The following is a 22230-nucleotide window of genomic DNA, read 5'->3' on the forward strand; positions in this document are numbered from 1 at the left end:
ATACTGACTGGAGGGTGATTGGGGATTTAAATGAGACTATGGAGTGGGTATGTGGGAAACTGGGAGTGAAATTTCTAGATCCTAATGGGTGGGTAGGAGAAAGGGATCTGCGCTCGGATGGCCTTCATTTAAACCGCAGTGGTACGTATAAGTTAGGAAATTTGTTTGGAAGGGTAATAGGGAGGTACATTCAGGGAAACGGGATGGCCTAGGGAGCGGTGATAAGGGAACAGGGAACTGGAAATCAAGTAGGGATGACATAAAATTGTTAGTGTTGAACTGTAGAAGTATTGTAAAGAAAGGAATAGAATTAAGTAATTTAATAGATATATATTTACCAGATATTGTAATAGGAGTTGAATCATGGCTGAGAAATGATATAATGGATGCAGAAATTTTCTCACGGCACTGGAGTGGGTATCGTAGAGATAGGATAGGAAAGGTGGGAGGGGGAGTTTTCATTCTGGTGAAAGAAGAATTTGTAAGCTACGAAAATGTTAAAGATGAGACACATGAAATTCTAGGTGTAAGGTTCATTTCTAAAGATAATAGGCAACTTGATATATTTGGAGTGTACAGATCGGGAAAGGGTAGCACTGATGCGGATTCGGAATTATTTGATAGGATAGTCAGCTATGTGGGAAACGACATGGAAAGAAATGTGATTGTAGCGGGAGATCTGAATTTGCCAGATGTCAATTGGGAAGGAAATGTGAACGACAGGAAGCATGACCAACAAATGACAAATAAGTTAATATGGGAAGGACAGCTGATTCAGAAAGTGATGGAACCAACCAGAGGGAAAAATATTTTGGATGTGGTGCTGATAAAACCAGATGAGCTCTATAGGGAAACTGAAGTAATAGATGGTATTAGTGATCATGAAGCTGTTTTTGTGGTAGTTCAAAATAAATGTGATAGAAAGGAAGGTCTTAAAAGTAGGACTGTTAGGCAGTACCATATGGCTGATAAAGCAGGTATGAGGCAGTTTCTAAAAAGTAACTATGATCGGTGGAAAACGGTAAATAAAAATGTAAACAGACTCTGGGATGGGTTTAAAGAAATTGTTGAGGAATGCGAAAACAGGTTTGTACCTTTAAGGGTGGTAAGGAATGGTAAAGACCCACCTTATTATAATAGAGAAATAAAGAGACTAAGAAGGAGGTGCAGACTGGAAAGAAATAGAGTTAGAAATGGCTGTGGAAGTAAGGAAAAATTGAAGGAACTTACTAGAAAATTGAATCTAGCAAAGAAGGCAGCTAAGGATAACATGATGGCAAGCATAATTGGCAGTCATACAAATTTTAGTGAAAAATGGAAGGGTATGTATAGGTATTTTAAGGCAGAAACAGGTTCCAAGAAGGACATTCCAGGAATAATTAATGAACAAGGGGAGTGTGTATGTGAGGATCTTCAAAAGGCAGAAGTATTCAGTCAGCAGTATGTAAAGATTGTTGGTTACAAGGATAATGTCGAGATAGAGGAAGAGACTAAGGCCAAAGAAGTAATAAAATTTACGTATGATAACAATGACATTTACAATAAGATACAAAAGTTGAAAACTAGAAAAGCGGCTGGAATTGATCAGATTTCTGGGGATATACTAAAGACAATGGGTTGGGATATAGTAGCATATCTGAAGTACTTATTTGATTATTGTTTGGCTGAAGGAGCTATACCAGATGAATGGAGAGTTGCTATAGTAGCCCCTGTGTATAAAGGAAAGGGTGATAGACATAAAGCTGAAAATTACAGGCCAGTAAGTTTGACATGCATTGTATGTAAGCTTTGGGAAGGCATTCTTTCTGATTATATTAGACATGTTTGTGAAATTAATAACTGGTTCGATAGAAGGCAATTCGCTTTTAGGAAAGGTTATTCCACTGAAGCTCAACTTGTAGGATTCCAGCAAGATATAGCAGATATCTTGGATTCTGGAGGTCAAATGGACTGTATCGCGATTGACATGTCTAAAGCATTTGATAGGGTGGATCATGGGAGACTACTGGCAAAAATGAGTGCAATTGGACTAGACAAAAGAGTGACAGAATGGGTTGCTATATTTCTAGAAAATAGATCTCAGAGAGTTAGAGTAGAGCTTTGTCTGGCCCTGTAATAGTTGAGAGGGGAGTTCCTCAGGGCAGTGTTATCGGACCTTTATGTTTTCTTATATATATAAATGATATGAGTAAAGGAGTGGAATCGGAGGTAAGGCTTTTTGCGGATGATGTTATTCTCTATAGAGTGATAAATAAGTTACAAGATTGTGAGCAACTGCAACGTGACCTCGAAAATATTGTGAGATGGACAGCAGGCAATGGTATGTTGATAAACGGGGCTAAAAGTCAGGTTGTGAGTTTTACAAATAGGAAAAGTCCTCTCAGTTTTAATTACTGCGTTGATGGGGTGAAAGTTCCTTTTGGGGATCATTGTAAGTATTTAGGTGTTAATATAAGGAAAGATCTTCACTGGGGTAATCACATAAATGGGATTGTAAATAAAGGGTACCGATCTCTGCACATGGTTATGAGGGTGTTTAGGGGTTGTAGTAAGGATGTAAAGGAGAGTGCATATAAGTCTCTGGTAAGACCCCAACTAGAGTATGGTTCCAGTGTATGGGACCCTCACCAGGATTACCTGATTCAAGAACTGGAAAAAATCCAAAGAAAAGCAGCTCGATTTGTTCTGGGTGATTTCCGACAAAAGAGTAGCGTTACAAAAATGTTGCAATGTTTGGGTTGGGAAGAATTGAGAGAAAGAAGAAGAGCTGCTCGACTAAGTGGTATGTTCCGAGCTGTCAGCGGAGAGATGGCGTGGAATGACATTAGTAGACGAATAGGTTTGAATGGCGTCTATAAAAGTAGGAAAGATCACAATATGAAGATAAAGTTGGAATTCAAGAGGACAAACTGGGGCAAATATTCATTTATAGGAAGGGGAGTTAGGGATTGGAATAACTTACCAAGGGAGATGTTCAATAAATTTCCAATTTCTTTGAAATCATTTTGGAAAAGGCTAGGAAAGCAACAGATAGGGAATCTGCCACCTGGGCGACTGCCCTAAATGCAGATCAGTATTGATTGATTGATTGGTTGCAAAGTTTGGGCTGGGAAGACTTGGCAGAAAGGAGATGAGCTGCTCAACTAAGTGGTATGTTATAGATATTGATTCCCATAGCCCTTTCTGATCTGAAAGAAAACTGGAGGTGTAAGTTTTTGTTTGTATGTCAAAAACTGACTAAAATGCTCCTCAATATGCACACTGAGAGTTTATTTTACAAAATAAAAACTAACATCTGAAAAAAAAAAAAAAGGTCCCACACAATTGTGTGTGCCAGGACTTAATTCACTCATTATACACACAAAGAAATTCAGCTCAGTACATGTTCAAATGTTCTATTTCATAGTGTGGAACGATTTAAAACAGTTTTTTCGCAACTCTAGTTCTCGATGCGCCAGCACTGGAGCAGTCATCATCTGTTGAATGTCTACGTTTCTTAGTTGGTGCAGCAATTAGGGCTTCTGAGACAGCTGTTCGAAACCCAAGCAAGTCTAAATTATCCTTGGAGGAATATAAGCCTTTCTGAAATCCTCCCGATATTCCATCCATGCATTTACCAAGGCGAGGTCCAAAAAATGCAGGGATACCTTGGGGGTCCATTTCTTAGCTTTTATCCATGTTTGGTAGCACTCCATTTGCTGGTCATAAATATCTACACCACCCATACATGGATTGTAGCAGCGTACAACAAAGGGACATGGTACCTCATTATATTTTCCCTCTTTCTTAGACAATCTTTTCACATTTGCCACTAGTTCTGCTCCACTAAATGTTGACAAAAGGGTAACACACTTGCTATCTCACCGTTTCACAACTAGCATCTTCTCATTGTTTCTACAAAATTCTTCATAGTCACCCTGTCTAAGCTTTGAATCATGACTGACCCCTATCAACCTATTAACCATGATGGTGCCTCTACGCTTCAGATTATGTTCTATCAACTTATCCATCAGTCCCACAGTTATGAAGTAGCAGTCAAAATATACATAACTACCAGGTGGAAGAGTCTGTACTAGTTGCAGAACTACTGAAGGCCCTAGTCCCAATTGCCTCTCTGGTAATGGTGTGGTTGTGCCTGGTAAATTTCGAAGTCTACTAATCCAAAAGAGGTAGTAATAACAAAATTCTTTAGTCCTACTGGCCTTGGTTTATTCCTCATATACTGTCTGAGCTTACACCGCCCAGCAAACAGGATCATTTGTTCATCGAGCGAGTAGGACTTGGATTCATGTGGGATGGCAAGACATTTGTTACGAACAGTGTCAATAATTGGTTGCACCTTCCACAGTCTGTTAGATGAAACTTCTTCAGAATCACTGCAACAGTTTCCACAAAATGTACACACAGTCAAAGATCAAAAAACCTGTCTCTTGCAGATATGGAATATTTCCCATAACTATATTTACTCCAAAGAATTTTTAAAATTTCAGATGCACTAGTTTTCAATTCTTTTCCATTCTTAGGCAATGAATAATTGTTGGTGTAGTAGGCAGTAGTTTCAAAAAAATCATCTGGGCAGTATTCTGAGAAATATTCCAATGGCCTCTTGATTGTGTGGTCCTGAAAAAATGAAAAACCGCCTGAGGCCATTGAATAATTTCTGTTAATCTACAAAAGACAATTAAAAATAAAACTAGTTCTTATCACTGTTTCCATGTAATTAATGGATGACAGTGGAGGTTTTGATAAAAAAGTCTTTCGTCTCCAGAGGAGAGGTATCTGGGAGGTATTTGGAGTGGGTGCTGGTAATTTTGGCGATGGTACTGCATCAGGTTCATCTCCTTCACTATCACTTTCAGAGTTGCACAAAACTTCCGGTCTCTCAAAGATACTTTAGAATCATCATCATCATCATCATCATCATCATCATCATCATCATCATCATCATCATCATCATCATCATCATCATCCAAATGAACTTCGATTTCAGAGTCACTTCTTTTTAGCAATTTCAAAATATTTCCTTCATCATTTTCCAGTGATTTGAACTCTGAAATTTAAAATGAATGAGGCACGTAAATGAGTATTTTTGGCCTTGCTACTAGCTCGTTCTGTAAGCAATATCACGACATAATGCTTGTTGTTCATCGCAAGAACTCAAGTGTGACAACACAGCACTCAATTGTAAACCCTCGTGGTTTATCATACGATGATGTATCTTCAAACTTTACATTCACTAACCAATTTATTGATTGCATTCTGGTATTCATTAAATATTATATAAATACTTACTTTTGGAACTATTGCTTCCCGCCATCTCGCCGATCAACTGTGTTTTTAAAGTCTTCTTCCTTCGTCCTGGCGGTCAAGCACTAACTAAAAACAACTGAAATACACGCCACATGTCCTGCACAATCACTTCAGTTGGGTCTAGTGCCAAGAAAACGTCAAATACGCTCAGGCATAAATAAAATACGAACCTGCACAATTGTACATACACAGTCTGAAAGGGGTAGGGAACCTGAAATATTTGTCCCGAATGAGTAAATTTATAATACCAATATAAATGGTCTGTTACTGGACGTTATAAATTTTCCAGCTAATCATTCCTGGTTGCCAGTGTTTCGCCCTCATGTGCTAAGTTGGGTTCATCAGTTGGTATATAGCACACCTACCAAGACGCTGGCTAGTGCATACCGTGGAGGCCACTGCGTAGGCTACTTGGAGCCACCGGCAGGGCCAATGCACTATGAGAGACTATGTCTCACTACCAAACATTGATGCCTGCCTGGCCATCTTGGTGGGTGTGCTATTTACCAGCTGATGAGCAAACTAGCATCACTCAACGGCTTCCTGGTAATTATGAAAAAATGGGTAGAATTTTGACGACACGTATTTACATTAAATTTAAAAAAGAATTGTGACTAACTTTAGAAATTTTGCTCTTAAAATTTGGGTGCATGGATAATTTACATATATAGAGTATTTTACATCAGAAAAGCCATTAAATGCATAAAAGATATATTACACTGTCAGCTGAACTCAGAATTTTAAGACATTATTTCTCTGAAATATTTCCGTACCTTGAACTTCTTCACATCATCAACTGGTGTATTGAGCTGACAATGAACGATCACACCAGGCGTGAAGACTGTTCTCGCCTGAGATTCAGGAACACCATTCTTTGCATCATCCTCCACTTCCACATTATCCCCACTCCCTTGACTTGAATCCTGTTTAATCTGGGCCCAACGACTTCTGGCCAGGTACTGTTTGAAAGCCTTCATTTTCTTTCGCTGAAGTTCCAGATACTTATTCCTCAGTCTTTTCCATTCACGTCTGAAAGAAAAGAAGAGATCATATTTCAGTTGACCACCACCATCAGTAGTAGTAAAATTAAATCTATATATAATTATAAAATAAGAAAAATAAAAAAGAATGGTATTTCTGTGTTCACAGTAAGAAGGGCTGCTATTTCTAATTTTCTGTCACCTCTGTCTGTCTAAATGCATGTACGTGCATGGCTGAACACAATTTAAGGAAAATAGGAACACTACGTTACCTGTTTTGGGTTATAAATAATTTTATTCTCGCTAAATGAAATGGTAATTTAGGGGAATGCCTTAAATTTAATTCTAAAAAAATCTATGTATTAGAGGTTCTATTGATAAATACTACATGAATACATTTTCCGATTATTCAAGACTTCACAGTTTTACTGTACTGACTATGGTAACAGAATTCATGAATTCAGACTTTTGTTGCTTAGTGCATATTTTTCAATCGTGTTAACTGGCGATGGTGGTGGTGACTACCTGCACGTGGTCACTGTGAAGGCGACTATCAAAATGAGTAAATTTGTGAGGAAATGATCATTTCAAGAGGAAGCCATGAAAGGAGGACTCGTTTTACATTGGATGCCACAGGGAAGTAAATGTGAAGGCCTGCCACTGCGACACACTACTAACGGGAGTAGACAATCTCCTGGTACCTACAACAGCAATGGCATGGAGAACTCCACGCATCTTTTGACTCGGATTTCAAATAATGGTGGGAAAAAATGTTTCTTGATTTACAAACAAAAAATGAACCATACTGTACATTACATACTGCAAAGTTAGCAATAAAAACATTGAAGCAGGCAAAAGTCTTGGTACAGGAAACATTTTCCCAAAATGAGTAACTGAAGGAAGGAATGAAACACACAAGTTCCTAGCCTTAGTCAGCATGTGGTGGTGGGGTGGCCACCTCGCAGACGGCTAATTCGGCTAGTGTTTAATAAAACTGTGAAACCAGTATAAGTTCCCACCAACACAGACAGGTGTTGTGGGAAGGAAGTGGGTGCGGCCCATTTTCAGATTAAAACATACAGTACCTGTATATGTATCAGCACACAAGGATCCTTAACGCTAGCAGACGTAATGTTATAATTTAGACAAATAAAAAACTGCCTGAACTCATACTTTACGGAATGCAATGCATTATCACACAAAGTGGTGGTGGTGCAGACTTCAGCTACTGTAGTTCTCTGAGCTCTACAGGCTGGGCGACAAGTCCCCGTATTCCTGTAACTGTTTAGTATCAAATGTTATTTATGCAGGTTGATAGCTAATTGTTGGAATCAAGTGTTGGAATACATATTGTCGCAGTCGAGTGTTAGTAGTGTGAAGCCATGGCAGATGTCAGTGGTAAGAGTTACACTATTGAGGAGCGGTTAGTGCACGAATGACAACACACAGGCCACACAATGAGACAGATTATGGGAGCATTCCAGGAAAGATTTAATAAGGCTCCACCATGAAAAGCAACACTTATCGATTGGGACAGACCGGCTTTTGCCTAGGGCAGTGTTAAAGACACACTGCAGAGTGGAAGGAAGAAGATATGAGAAGAAACCTGTGCTGGAGTCTGTGCTTCGATTGAACAATCTCCTATAAATATTATCATTTAGACTTTCACGGCCAGTGTAACTATTAAGGATGTATATTTTGGGTTTATGCCGTGTAATGATCTACACAGTTCAAAAAAATTAGGGGAACATGTTTCGTAACATCTGGTATAACGTTAATTTGGTAGATGGGGTTCCAATGATCGTACAGCATATCTTGAGACCTTAGCTTCTCAGGGTATGTCAAATTGAAGTTATACTCCATTTGTAGGCGTAGCCATGCATTAAACTGTCAGGTGACCCTCAAAACAAAGTGAATAGCGATGCGCCCGTGTGTCGTTGTGAGCTACACAAACTACTGCGGTGAGCACCTTGTACGTAAACCAGCACATCACACGAGACATCTTAATGAGGTTCAAGTCGCAAGGGCCGTCACTTTGATCCAGCAAGGATGGACTTTTCATCATGTTGCTGTGGACCTCAATGTCTCTCCATCAGTTGTTCAACGCTTGTGGAACTGCTACAATGAGACAGGCCAGTTCACAAGGAGGGCTGGACAAGGTCGTAGACGCACGACAACACCACAGGATAACAGATATCTGACTATCTGTGCGTTGCGGCGTTGTTCACCAACTGCCAGAGAACTGCAATAAGACCTCAGGAGGGTCACTGGAGTCACGGTGTCTGACCAGACAGTAAGGAACAGGTTAAGAGAAGTGTCCTTAAAACCCAGATGTCCTGTTCGAGTACCCCGTTTAACACAGCAATATCACGCAGCTTGCCTTCTGTTTGCCCTTGCCCACGTCAACTGGCAACTTCGCCAATGGAGACCTGTGTTCTTCACAGACGAGTCCAGATTTTCCCTGACACAGCGTGATGGACGTCAATGTGTATGGAGACGCCGTGGTGGGCAGTACATGTAAAATGTTGTCCAGGAAGGTAAGCGATTCGGACAAGGTTCTGTGATGGTGTGGGGTGGCACCAGTATTGATGGCCATACGGATCTTGTCGTCGTCCGTGGTAATCTTACCACTTTGGGGTACATCGAGCATATACTGCTACAGCATGTGTTGGTTGCTGCATACGGTGTTGGCCCTGAATTCGTACTCATGCACGACAATGCCAGGGCTCATATAGCGTGTATCACCAGAGCTGTCTTGCGAGAACTGGACATTCAAGAGATGGAATGGCCAGCAGTGAGTCCTGACCTTAATCCCATCAAGCATGTGTGGGATAGGCTTGACAGAAGTTTTCGTGGGCGTCCTGTTCCACCACAGACTCTCCAAGACTTCGAACAGGGTCTCATTGAGGAATGGGCCCTGATACCGCAACGTGACCTCCGTCGACTTATAACGCAAATCCATCTATGTTCTTTGGTATACTTCAACGGTAAAGAATAAAGGTTTAGTTGGTAATATACCTGGGTGTGAGGTATTGTTTTGTAGACCATGGCATACGTTCAAAAACATGTTTGTTCCCCTAATTTTTTTGAACTATGTATATAAACACACTCAACGCATTTCAAAAGGAACCTTGCCTTTCTTCATCAGGAGACAACAGAGAAATGAAACATGATGCATCAAAGGTTGCTACGAGAAAGCAACAAGGAACTTAAGATGGTGCCCTAAGATGTAAAAGGGACGCCATTTTAGCCCCATGCTAGAGACAACGAATGGCAACAGTAAAGCATCATTCTCTAATGGTTCTGACAATAGGCAGCCATGATTGACTGAGATTGTAGCCTGTATCACGGTTGAAATTATCTAGGTGTTTATGTATTTCAACCGCCTCCATGATGGTTCTTGGGTGATATTTTTAAACAGGCAAGAACATCCACTTCTTGGAACATGACATCATGACCAGGTGTTAAGGCATGATCAGTGACAGCTGATTTATCAGGTCGGTTGAGTCGGATACACCTGGTATGTTCTTTGATGCGAGTACATATCGTTCTTGAAGTCTATATACGTAACATGACAGATCGTATTGCTAAAATCTTACATAGGCACCATGTACGAGCTGTTTTTGGAACATCAATTAAGTTTAGGCAACTACTGCGACCAACTAAGGACAGTGCCTAAATTGCAACAACCTGGTATCTACAGAGTTCCCTGTACTTGTGACAAGGTTTATATTGAGCAGACTTCGAGAATGGTGCGTACTCGCATCAAGGAACATACCCGGTGTATCAAACTCAACCAACCTGATAAATCAGCTGTTACTGATCATGCCTTAACACCTGGTCATGTTCCAAGAAGTGGATGTTCTTGCCCCTATAAAGCAATATCGCCCAAGAAACATCAGGGAGGTGGTTGAAATACGTAAACAGCTAGATAATTTCAACCGCGATACAGGCTACAACCTCAGTGAATCATGGCTGCCTATTGCCAGAACCATTAGAGAATGATGCTTTACTGTTACCATTCGTTGTCTCTAGCATGGGGCTAAAATGGCGTCCCTTTTATATCTTAGGGCACCATTTTAAGTACCTTGTTGCTTCCTCCTAGCAACCTTCCATGCGTCATGTTTCATTTCTCTGTTGTCTCCCGATGAAGAAAGGCAAGGTTCCTTTTGAAACGCGTTGAGAGTGTTTATATACTGTAGTTCATTACATGGCATAAACCCAAAACATACATCTTGCAATCACCTACGAAGTCGATGTGTAAATATGCTTTGGAACTCGGTATGCCAAGGACAACAAGCAAGATTACATTAAAAGAGAGCTTAATTTCAGACCTTTTCGACTGACGTTCATACGCGAGTTATCAGATAGAGACCGGAATGAACGCGTTTTAAAATGCTGTGCCTTGTTAACTAAATTCCCAACTGCAGTGAGCCATGCCAAGCTTATGTTTTCAGATAAAAGTGCTATTTATCACAGGTCACGTGAGAAATGTTGTCATGTGGGCCAAAGAGAATCCTCATTACAGAGTTGAGTTGGAAAGGAACACACGCCTCACATCTGCTTGGACCGTACACCAGTTATACACTATCAGCACGCTTCGCACACTGTCGCACAAGGTCCAATTGCTCCGCAATGAACTGAGAAATCTACTTGAATCTTCTCACTAATATATTCAATCACTATGCGCAGTGGTTGCCTTCAGCTTATTAGACTTCTACTGAAACTTATTCAATGATACGTTATTAATCGTCACATCAAGTGCATGTTATTTGTCATCAAGCCACATTACTGTTAGAATTTAAGTCAAAGAGACAAATTTTAAAAGCTCTCTAGCGGCACATATACGCCAACAGTGTCTAACTAGGCCATAATATTACCAGAATCTTCAAGAAAGATTCGCTTTTGGACCATTTGGACTCAGAAATACATCTAAAAAAAAACATGAAGCAATTATTTTATGATAAGTGTGTTCACTCAACTGAGTGCTACACAACAAGCATACTTTTGGAACTTACATGAGAAATAACGACTGGACTCTATTGTAGCCACTTCACACCACCATATCACTAGATTACACTTGTTTTTATCTGTACCTCAACATCATTTAATTTTTAAGTTTATTTCAACCACAGTGTTTTGTTTTAAAATGTATTGTTTTAGGGCACCATAACTGAAATGTATAATCAAATGCTTTAGGCTGATGATGACCCCGAGCAGGGTCGAAACTAGTACCAAAGTTTATATTGTAATGTAAAACTCTGCACTGCAAACATACTGTATTGGATAGGTGGATAATTTTAATTGAGTAAATCATGTGTAATCTCATTTCAATATGGACCAATCAGAATTAAATTTCTAACCCCTTTCTGAAGGGACTGTGAATGTTACAAACAGGGTTAATACCCCAGCTTGAGGAAAGGGGCCTCACAGAACGCACATGGAGCGGCTGCTCACTACGCTAAACAAACATTTCTCAGGACGGTGGATAGGTCGTGGTTCACTAGCAACACCAGCTCCCTTGAAATGGCCACCTTACTACATCTGACAATTCGTTATGGGGAGTCATTAAGGCGCATATATCTGCATGTCTTTATGCTACAAACGAAGAACTGCACAATGCTGTTGAGGATGCATTTCGTATTATAACACCGGACATGCTCAGAAATATGTCAAGAACATGGAGGCGTGTTTACAGCATGATGGGAACATACAGATACATTGGAGACTTAATAGGTAAATAACATAACCTAAATAACATTTGATACTAAATAGTTACAGGGGTACGGGTACTTCTTGCCCATCCTGTATTTTCTAGAAATTAAGACATACATTCAACCACTCTTTTGTCTAGTGCAATAGCCCTCATTTTTATCAATACTTTATTCTCCCATGATCTACCCTACCAAAAGCCTTGGATAGGTCAATAGCGATACAGTCAATCTGACATCTCGAATCTAAAATATCTGCTATATCTTGCTGGAATTAGTGGAGTAAATTTTCCTAAACCTGTCCTGCCTTCTATCAAACTAGTCAGTAATTTCACAACTGTGTCTGAAATAATACTTTCCCAGGGTTTATAAGTAATACACGTCAATCTGACTGGTCTGTAATTATCCGGTTTACGTTTATCACCCTTTCCTTTGTACACCGAGGTCGTGGAATTATGGTCTGAAGAAGGAGCCACCTCCCAAGGTCGTATGATGTAAGTTTGAGTTCCTTATGGAATGTAGAACGTGTGGCAGGTGTAATATCAAGAAAGGACAGCAGGATTTAATTTTTGTTGGTAATATTTTGTACTGTGAGAAAGGAAGAAATAAGAGAACTCTGGACTCTGCTGGAATATTTGTTTGTGTAAATTAAACATGTTTGTAATAATCTTTTTAAAATAAGGAAACAGCGAGTTATATGGAACTATAAATGAACATTGCAAGATGCGCAAAATTGTTTTTTGAAGTGATTTTTTATTTTGTTTGTATGTGGCTGGGCTGAGTGGCTCAGACAGTTAAGGTGCTGGCCTTCTAACCCCAACTTGGCAGGTTCGATCCCGGCTCAGTCCAGTGGTATTTGAAGGTGCTCAAATACGACAGCCTTGTGTCGGTAGATTTACTGGCACGTAAAAGAACTCCTGCGGGATTAAATTCCGGCACCTTGGCGTCTCCGAAGACCGTAAAAGTAGTTAGTGGGACGTAAAGCAAATAGCATTATTATTATTATTATTATTATTATTATTATTATTATTATTATTATTATTATTATTATTATTATTATTATTATTTTTGTATGTAAATTAATTGATCATTTAAAATTAATGTCAGCAAGCATGAAGAAAAAAAACATTTGGGACGTTTAACTTGAAGAATTTTTGAAGAATTATTTAAAAATTATTTTTTTGTAATTCTGTATGTCAAAATTGTAATCTGATGTAAAATTTTGTAAGGTGCTTTATTTTGAAGCATCCTATACTGCACGTGCGGTTACCGATGTTGAAACAGGTGATGTAATCCCTCTTGAATCAGTAGGCCAGGAAATGACCATATGAGTCGTCTATTTGCAAAACCGGCCATCTCCAAATGGATAAATTTTTCAGGAGATCGGAAAAATGTATAAAATCTAAATAAAGAGATTTAGAATTATTTGTATTTGCTATATCACTTACAAATAGCATTGTAATGAATGTTACAGAATGCCAATGTTTTATTCGTATAATTATTTGAAATATTTAAGGTTCAAATTTGGAGATGGCCGGGTTTGCACCAAACTAAGGATTGAAAATGTACAAAAAATGCTTTATTTAAAAGTTAACTTAAAAAATCAATGCAGTAAAAAAAGGCCAATGTATTTACACAAAATGAACCAGAATTAAATTTTCAAAAATTTAACATTAAGAACATTAAATATTAAATTAAACATTAATGCCATTGTCTACACTGTGCTCACATGCATATCCCTCATCTTCTGGGTTGTTTTGTTATCAATGAGTTCTTTGTAAAACTTAAGCACTTCAACATTTCTCCACTGAGTCCCAAAATGTTTAGTCAATAGAGATTCAACATCTTTTGCTTTTAAACTGTTTACTATTTTACCAGCATCTATAACTTTTGGATTCATCACCAAAACATTTTTGTCTGTCTTACTAACGCCTAATTTTGTTCCGTCTATTCTGTATTTGATTTAACACTGAATTGCCTCCTTTTGATTTGGTCAAAATAACCCTTTTCGCAGCAGAAAATTTGAAGTGCCATTTCCCTGTAGGCCTGAAAATAGAAGTACATTCTGTTTTTCAGTCAAGGTCGGGAACATTGTCATCTTTTCCTCGATGAAATAATTTGCCATACTGAGAAAGAACATTATGAAATTCCTCAGGTTGTATTTTCTTTATTTGTATTTCAATGAGCCAGAAAACTCTATCGGATGGTAAAAATGAATGGCCTGTCACAGGGAAAATTAACTCAATTTCCTTAATGCTTTTAGGTGCCTTTGTGACAAACCAAAAAGAGAGCATTGATATCATAACAGAATTTTTGTTCTGCCCCCCACATCCATCAGCAAAACACCTTATAAAATGAAACATTGGACATAACAGTAGTGTTTAGCTTATGATAAAGCACTGATGCTATTTCATTGCCTTTTTCTGGCCCTTTCAGGTGTCACTTCATCAATCATGGTGTCCATTTTTCCCAATATAATTATAATAACTGCACCGTTCTATGATAAAAACCACAACTTTCCTTACAACAGAACTATAACACCTATAATAGTCACCGTGAATAAGCTGTTCTTTCCCACACAATTGCTGCGATTCCTCTGCCCTCTAGTGTTAGAGGAGATGGCCGCTATTGCAACTCATAACCATACGCGGACGGTCGCGTTTGCAACTAACTCAAATTTTTGATGAAGTAAATAAGTTGGTTGGAGGCCGAGCTTGCAGCTAGTAGTTTGCTACCTTGTGTAAAAGTGGACAGAGAACACATTCAGCACAAAAAGTGGATTTCAGTTTTTTTGGAAGATGGCCGGTTTTGCAAATAGACGACTCATATATGGTCATGCAATTGTATTGGCAAACGAGAACTTAGTGGAAATTATTTCTTGTTGGTTAATTGTGATCGGCCCATTTCCGGTCATGCTACAGAAGGATTCACATGCACTGTCTGTAAGCCACGAAAACTGATGAAATAATATATAGACCAGCTGCTCACATGGCCCAACTATTACTGAAGAGTGATGACCCATTGCTTTCCTGACATATTTAATGGTTCAATGAAAACTGTTACCCATATGCTACCGACTGTCCAGCTCTTAACAGGCATGAAATGTTGATTACATTTCTGAGAGAAACGTGAAACTGAAGAAGGATGAACAATAATCTTGTTCTTACTTGGATAAAATTCGGAGACCAATTTTTGTACCATCTGTTTCTGGCTTATCCTTCTTATTTTTCTTCTTGCGTTTGCGATTTTTCTTCTTCTTCCGCCCCTCTTCCGGAATTCCTTCACCTTCTTGGTCATCAGTGCTATCCTCTCCTTTTAAACGTTTCCTGCAACCTTCAAATTCAAAGACTGTATAAAAACCATGTTATATAAAGGGTAGCAATGATCCTTTTGCTGAATCAGTTTAAACAACATACAAATCTATATATATAAAGAGTTTTGTCTGTACATTGCTCAGAATTTAAAAAGGATGGTATTTCTGTATCGGTCGTGTCCATAGTAGCAAGGAAATGCACTTTTTAATTTTCCGTAATTTCTGTCTGTCTGTATGTATGTATTTACATGCATCACAAGAAAATGGCTGAAGAAAATTTAATGAAAATTGGTATGTAGAGTCAGGAAATTTAATTCTCAAATATTTATGTTATTAGTGCTCCTATCTTAATGAAAATCGGTATACAAAGTCGGAAAATAAATTGCTAAAATCTAGGCCATAAATAATTTAATTCACATTGAGAGAAATGGTAGTTTAGGGGAAGGCCTAAACTTAAATTCTCGAATTCTTATGTTATTAGTGGTCCTATCTTACTAAAAATCGGTATGCAAAGTCGGGAAATAAGTCGCTACAATCTAGGCGATAAATAATTTAATTCACGCTGAGTGGAATGGTAGTTTAGGGGAAGGCCTAAAATTTAATTCTAAAATATTTGTGTTATTAGTGGTCCTATCGACAAATACATTACTAAAATTTCCGATCATTTATGTCTTATAAATTTTTACCATACCGGCTATGATAACAGAGATATTCATGAATTTGGATTTTTGTTGCTAAGTCCACATCAGCGCCAAGTCACGAGAAAATGGGTAAACAGAATTCAATGAAAACCATTATGTAAAGACAAAGAATAAGGAACTAGGCCTACTATAGGCCTGCTATAAATAATTTCGCAAGATGCCCTAATATCATAGAGTTGAAAGAAAACTAAATATGAAGGCCTTCAATACGGAAAGCTCATAACACTGAACAACAATAACATTACATTGACCATTGTTTGTTGTGATGTGTTTTGTGTCTTCTGTTGCCTGTCATGTCCGATAGATGGGATTACTGCTGTATACCAAGTATATTTTAAAACTTTGCTTCATGTCGCACCGACACAGACAGGTATTATGGCGACAATGGGATAGAAAAGGGCTAGGAGTGGAAAGGAAGAGGCCCTGGCGTTATTACTGTACAGCCCCAGAATTTGCCTGGTGTGAAAATGGGAGATCACGGAACACCATTTTCAGGGCTGCCGACAGTGGTTTTCGAACCCACTACCTCCCGGATGCAAACTCTCAGCTGCGCGCCCCTAACCGCATGGCCAACTCGCCCGGTCGTACTGAGTATAACAGCCTGCCTGAATATTGGCGGGAAGTAGCTGGGGAGTTAGATAACTTTCTTCTTAAGCATGCCATTCCACTGGTTCATAAATTTTCTGATACTACTGGTACGTAACTACACTGGTTCATTCATCATAGCATTCGAGCTATTCAATCCCTACTCTGAGGCACTGACTGGAATGAGCAGTGTGCATATTTAAAGGAATAATGGCTGAGGAGTGTTCACGGCTGTCTGCGGTCTGGTCATTCCAGCACTGGAACTTTGGACTGTTAGATCGGCATCGTAGTACTGTATATCACAAATATTATAATTATATTTATAGATCCACCTGTTCAATACAATACAATCCACTATTTCATGTGGTTAAAATTTATACATAATACATAAAAGTCATAGGTACATGTTTCACCCTTTTTTTACAGGCGCCATCAGCCTATATCAATCTTACAAATATTTGGATATGGGATCTTTCTAATCTTATAAACTGTAGAGTAAAATGTTGGACAATAATCTCATAAAATGTTATACTATAACATCTAAAATAGGGCTATTGCACAGAAAGTATGTTAAAAATACTGTGAATTAACAGCTCTGAAGTTTATAACGTGGTTAATCATGAATATTTGAGCATTTAAAACCAAAACGGATCCTCTTCTTATACATCATTAGGACATGGCCTTGAGTCTAAAAGCGCAATCATCCAAGGGGGATGTTTGCTCCATTCTCATAGCATGAGTTCAAGATAGTAAAATCAATGTCAGTTATTTAAAATAGAAATGTGAACGTATCAAATCTGTTAAAATATGTACGGTTGATTTATCAGAAAGTCGTAGAAAGAAGATGAGACTTCTTGTTGGAGACGTTGCTAATGATAAAATGTTGTGTCAAAGCCAGCCGATGTCAGTGTTTAGTTATGTTAGTACGGTAATCAGTTGGATCCAAAAGGCGGTCAAGTGGGTGTTATTAACCCTGTTGAAACATTTGTTCAAAGAAATGATCGAGTTTTACCTGAAACAAAATGTTAAAGAGAGTTAGTTAAATAGTATTGTGCATGAAGCTTCCCGTACGTCTAAGGCATCATACGGTGCGTGTTCTAGCAACGCTATCTTAACTGACCTTTCTACTTCTAGTATTATACCGGTGTGACTGAGGCGGTGAAGGACACGGAGGTGTTGTTAGGAGCAGGATGGGTGGGCCTAATATTTGGCGAGGTGGTGGGAGCTTTAGTACAAAAGGTTTTAAAAGTCTGCGGGATTGTATTATGTTTCAAATTCACAATACCTAATAACTTTGAAGTTAGCTCATATAAAGGATTTTTTGCCTGCGTGGCATCATTAAGATTGTGGTCTTTGTTATTGGCTCGGTCTAAAAAGATGTAAAGACTTTCTAATTCGTTCATAAGTTTTCCCTTGCCTATACATCTTAGAATAGTGAGATCCTTATCAATTGATGTAAAGTGATGTCTTGTTTCACTCATGTGTGAGCTCATCGCTGAATATTTGTTATGTTTGAAGGCATATTAATGATCCATATATCTCGTATAGAAGCTGCGCCCAGTTTGACTGACATAACTAAATCCACACTGAGCGCAAGTTAGTCTGTAAATACCAGGTCTCGAAAAACGGCTGTTTTTATAATTGACTTTATTATGATTAAAAATATACTCTGATTTGTATTTGTATTTACAACCTAACCACGTAAATGACGTCATAAACAAGTATCCAAATATACCTACTAAAGAAATGGTCAAAATTATCTATGACAATATTACAAAACTTAGCAGCCTGAGTAAGCTGGAAATTGATGAATTTATGAAGATCTTGAATTTCGTATTGAATAACAACTTTTTCTCCTTTAATGGAAAGATTTATCAACAGACTGTTTTACCCATGGGTAACCCTTTGTCTGGCATTTTGGCTGACATTTACATGGATTCAATAGAGCATTCGAAAATCAAAGCACATAAAAAAGGTATATGATTATGGCTAAGATTCGTGGATGACACTTTTGACTAACAGCAATGAAGTTTTAGAGAATTTAAATAAAATTGACCCTAATGTAAAATTCACTAAGGAAGACGAAGTTAAACAGTCCTTAAATTTTATAGATATAACAATCACGCGCACCAATGATACTTTTGATTTTCAAATCTACAGGAAACCCACACAATCTCCTATAACCATAAATAATTCCTCTTTACAACCCAATTCTCAAAAACAGGCATCACTCTATAATTTAATACACAGAGCTTTGAAAATCCCACTCTCCCCTCATAACTCAAAAATTGAATTAAACTATATAAGGCACTTGGCTAAACTTAATGGGTTCAAAGTAGAAATGATTAACCGGTTAAGTAATAAAGTTAAATATAAACTATCCACGAATCTCATTCTGGATAAACCTAAGAAAACTAGTCACGCCACGTTTACGTACAATAACCCAGCCATCCACCAGATTGCGAACACAGTGAAGTAATGTGACATTAATATTGCCTTCAGAGCAGTAAATACAAATCAGAGTATATTTTTTAATCATAATAAAGTCAATTATAAAAACAGCCGTTTTTCGAGACCTGGTATTTACAGACTAACTTGCGCTCAGTGTGGATTTAGTTATGTCAGTCAAACTGGGCGCAGCTTCTATACGAGATATATGGAACATTAATATGCCTTCAAACATAACAAATATTCAGCGATGAGCTCACACATGAGTGAAACAAGACATCACTTTACATCAATTGATAAGGATCTCACTATTCTAAGATGTATAGGCAAGGGAAAACTTATGAACGAATTAGAAAGTCTTTACATCTTTTTAGACCGAGCCAATAACAAAGACCACAATCTTAATGATGCCACGCAGGCAAAAAATCCTTTATATGAGCTAACTTCAAAGTTATTAGGTATTGTGAATTTGAAACATAATACAATCCCGCAGACTTTTAAAACCTTTTGTACTAAAGCTCCCACCACCTCGCCAAATGTTAGGCCCACCCATCCTGCTCCTAACAACACCTCCGTGTCCTTCACCGCCTCAGTCACACCGGTATAATACTAGAAGTAGAAAGGTCAGTTAAGATAGCGTTGCTAGAACACGCACCGTATGATGCCTTAGACGTACGGGAAGCTTCATGCACAATACTATTTAACTAACTCTCTTTAACATTTTGTTTCAGGTAAAACTCGATCATTTCTTTGAACAAATGTTTCAACAGGGTTAATAACACCCACTTGACCGCCTTTTGGATCCAACTGATTACCGTACTAACATAACTAAACACTGACATCGGCTGGCTTTGACACAACATTTTATCATTAGCAATGTCTCCAACAAGAAGTCTCATCTTCTTTCTACGACTTTCTGATAAATCAACCGTACATATTTTAACAGATTTGATACGTTCACATTTCTATTTTAAATAACTGACATTGATTTTACTATCTTGAACTCATGCTATGAGAATGGAGCAAACATCCCCCTTGGATGATTGCGCTTTTAGACTCAAGGCCATGTCCTAATGATGTATAAGAAGAGGATCCGTTTTGGTTTTAAACGCTCAAATATTCATGATTAACCACGTTATAAACTTCAGAGCTGTTAATTCACAGTATTTTTAACATACTTTCTGTGCAATAGCCCTATTTTAGAGGTTATAGTATAACATTTTATGAGATTATTGTCCAACATTTTACTCTACAGTTTATAAGATTAGAAAGATCCCATATCCAAATATTTGTAAGATTGATATAGGCTGATGGCGCCTGTAAAAAAAGGGTGAAACATGTACCTATGACTTTTATGTATTATGTATAAATTTTAACCACAGAAATAGTGGATTGTATTGTATTGTATTGAACAGGTGGTTCTATAAATATTATTATAATATTTGTGGTATACGTCATCTTCAATACTGAACCAAAATGAGAATAGTTACTTGTAATTACCGTAGTACTGTTCGTTAAAAGTGAGAAAATGTGCGGTTTTTCACTTGATCGAGTATTTTATATGATAAGTGTACCGGCTGGTACACCTCTACGCCGCACATTTGAATTTTCTGCCTTCAAGTCCTCCTCTACAGGAGAAACTCTGAACTTTAAAAACTGGATCAACTCCTAAGTTTCTCAGAAGATGTCACTACCGTAAATTTTGTGATTACGAAGTTATGCTTAAAGTAAATACAAAATTTTAATATTCCACCTTCTCAATACTAAAAAATCATGTGATGTTTTTACAAAAACATTACAATGACATTAAAAGGTACTAGTTTCGGTCCACTGTGGACCATCATCAGCCTAGCCAAATTACAACAGTAAAAGACATAGTGATAAAAATAGTATGGAGAAATGAGAGGATCTAAAAGGATGGGATGGTGGTGGAATGACAGATGACTTCACAAGATTTTACTTGTCATTGTGAACACTTCTGTTACTTTTATCATTATTTACAAATACGGTTTTTTCACTTTTATCTGTCATTCCACCACCATCCCATCCTTTTAGATCCTCTCATTTCTCCATACTATTTTTATCACTATGTCTTTTACTGTTGTAATTTGGCTAGGCTGATGATGGTCCACAGTGGACCGAAACTAGTACCTTTTAATGTCATTGTAATGTTTTTGTAAAAACATCACATGATTTTTTAGTATTGAGAAGGTGGAATATTAAAATTTTGTATTTACTTTAAGCATAGTCTCAACTCAATACGGAACCTAACAATGAAGTTTATTACTTTTAATGATTACGAAGTTGTCAATACTGTGCGGATTTCCACTTGTTTTGTTTTCCATTGATCAAGAAGTGTGGACATTCTCTTATAGATGTCTCTAAAAAAAAAAAAAAAAACTATGATCATGCACCCTGGTGCGAAGTGAAGGAACTTTTTTGAAGAAATTTTGTATTCATAAGTTTTCGTATTACTAAATTTCGTTCTTTCATTTACGGGTTGGCAATATTAAGCTTTCCTTTCCGCCAGTTTTGAAGTTAGCCAATCAATTATTTCTGTAATTAATTTTCAGCCAATCCCGTATGTCTTCTTCGATTTTGTGTGTAACTGTGTACTGTAGCCAATAAACGCCTGCGGGTGTGTCTTAATTATTCATGAAAGGTCTCAAATCTTCCCCGAGGGTATAAAAACTGCTGATTTTCTTGTCTCTCGGCCACATCATCAACATTTAGCTTAGTGTATGGACGTGTAGCAGGAGGCGGGTAGTGCCTCTTTCTTCAGGCAGCGGTTCTTCAGTAACGTAATGGCCGCTTAACATCTTTATTTCTTGCTAGCTCAGCAGTTTTTTTTTTTTTTGCTAGTTGTTTTACGTCGCACCGACACAGATGGGTCTTACGGCGACGATGGGACAGGAAAGGGCTAGGAGTGGGAAGGAAGCGGCCGTGGCCTTAATTAAGGTACAGCCCCAGCATTTGCCTGGTGTGAAAATGGGAAACCATGGAAAACCATTTTCAGGGCTGCCGACAGTGGGGTTCGAACCTACTATCTCCCGAATACTGGCTCAGCAGTTTAACCCGCGGGGAAGGTCCGAAACCTTTACTATGTAACCTATCTTTAAACATGTAATTTTCGGTCGCTTTTGTAAAACTTCATATATCTTTAACTGTAATTCGGGGATAGG

General features: G+C 38.1%; 1 protein-coding gene across 2 annotated transcripts in view; it reads right to left on the reverse strand.

Moving 5' to 3' along the window:
- Nucleotides 1-22230, reverse strand: part of Larp7 (La related protein 7) — a 132133-nt gene that overhangs the window by 50631 nt on the left and 59272 nt on the right. For both annotated transcript variants that reach the window (XM_067152223.2, XM_067152222.2), the window contains exons 6-7: nucleotides 15169-15334; nucleotides 6084-6339 (exon numbers count right to left, since the gene is read on the reverse strand). In XM_067152223.2, coding sequence (XP_067008324.2) covers nucleotides 6084-6339; nucleotides 15169-15334 — 422 coding nt within the window. The remainder of the gene's footprint in view (nucleotides 1-6083; nucleotides 6340-15168; nucleotides 15335-22230) is intronic.

Source organism: Anabrus simplex, chromosome 8, assembly GCF_040414725.1.
Source record: "Anabrus simplex isolate iqAnaSimp1 chromosome 8, ASM4041472v1, whole genome shotgun sequence".
Lineage (NCBI taxonomy): Eukaryota > Metazoa > Arthropoda > Insecta > Orthoptera > Tettigoniidae > Anabrus > Anabrus simplex.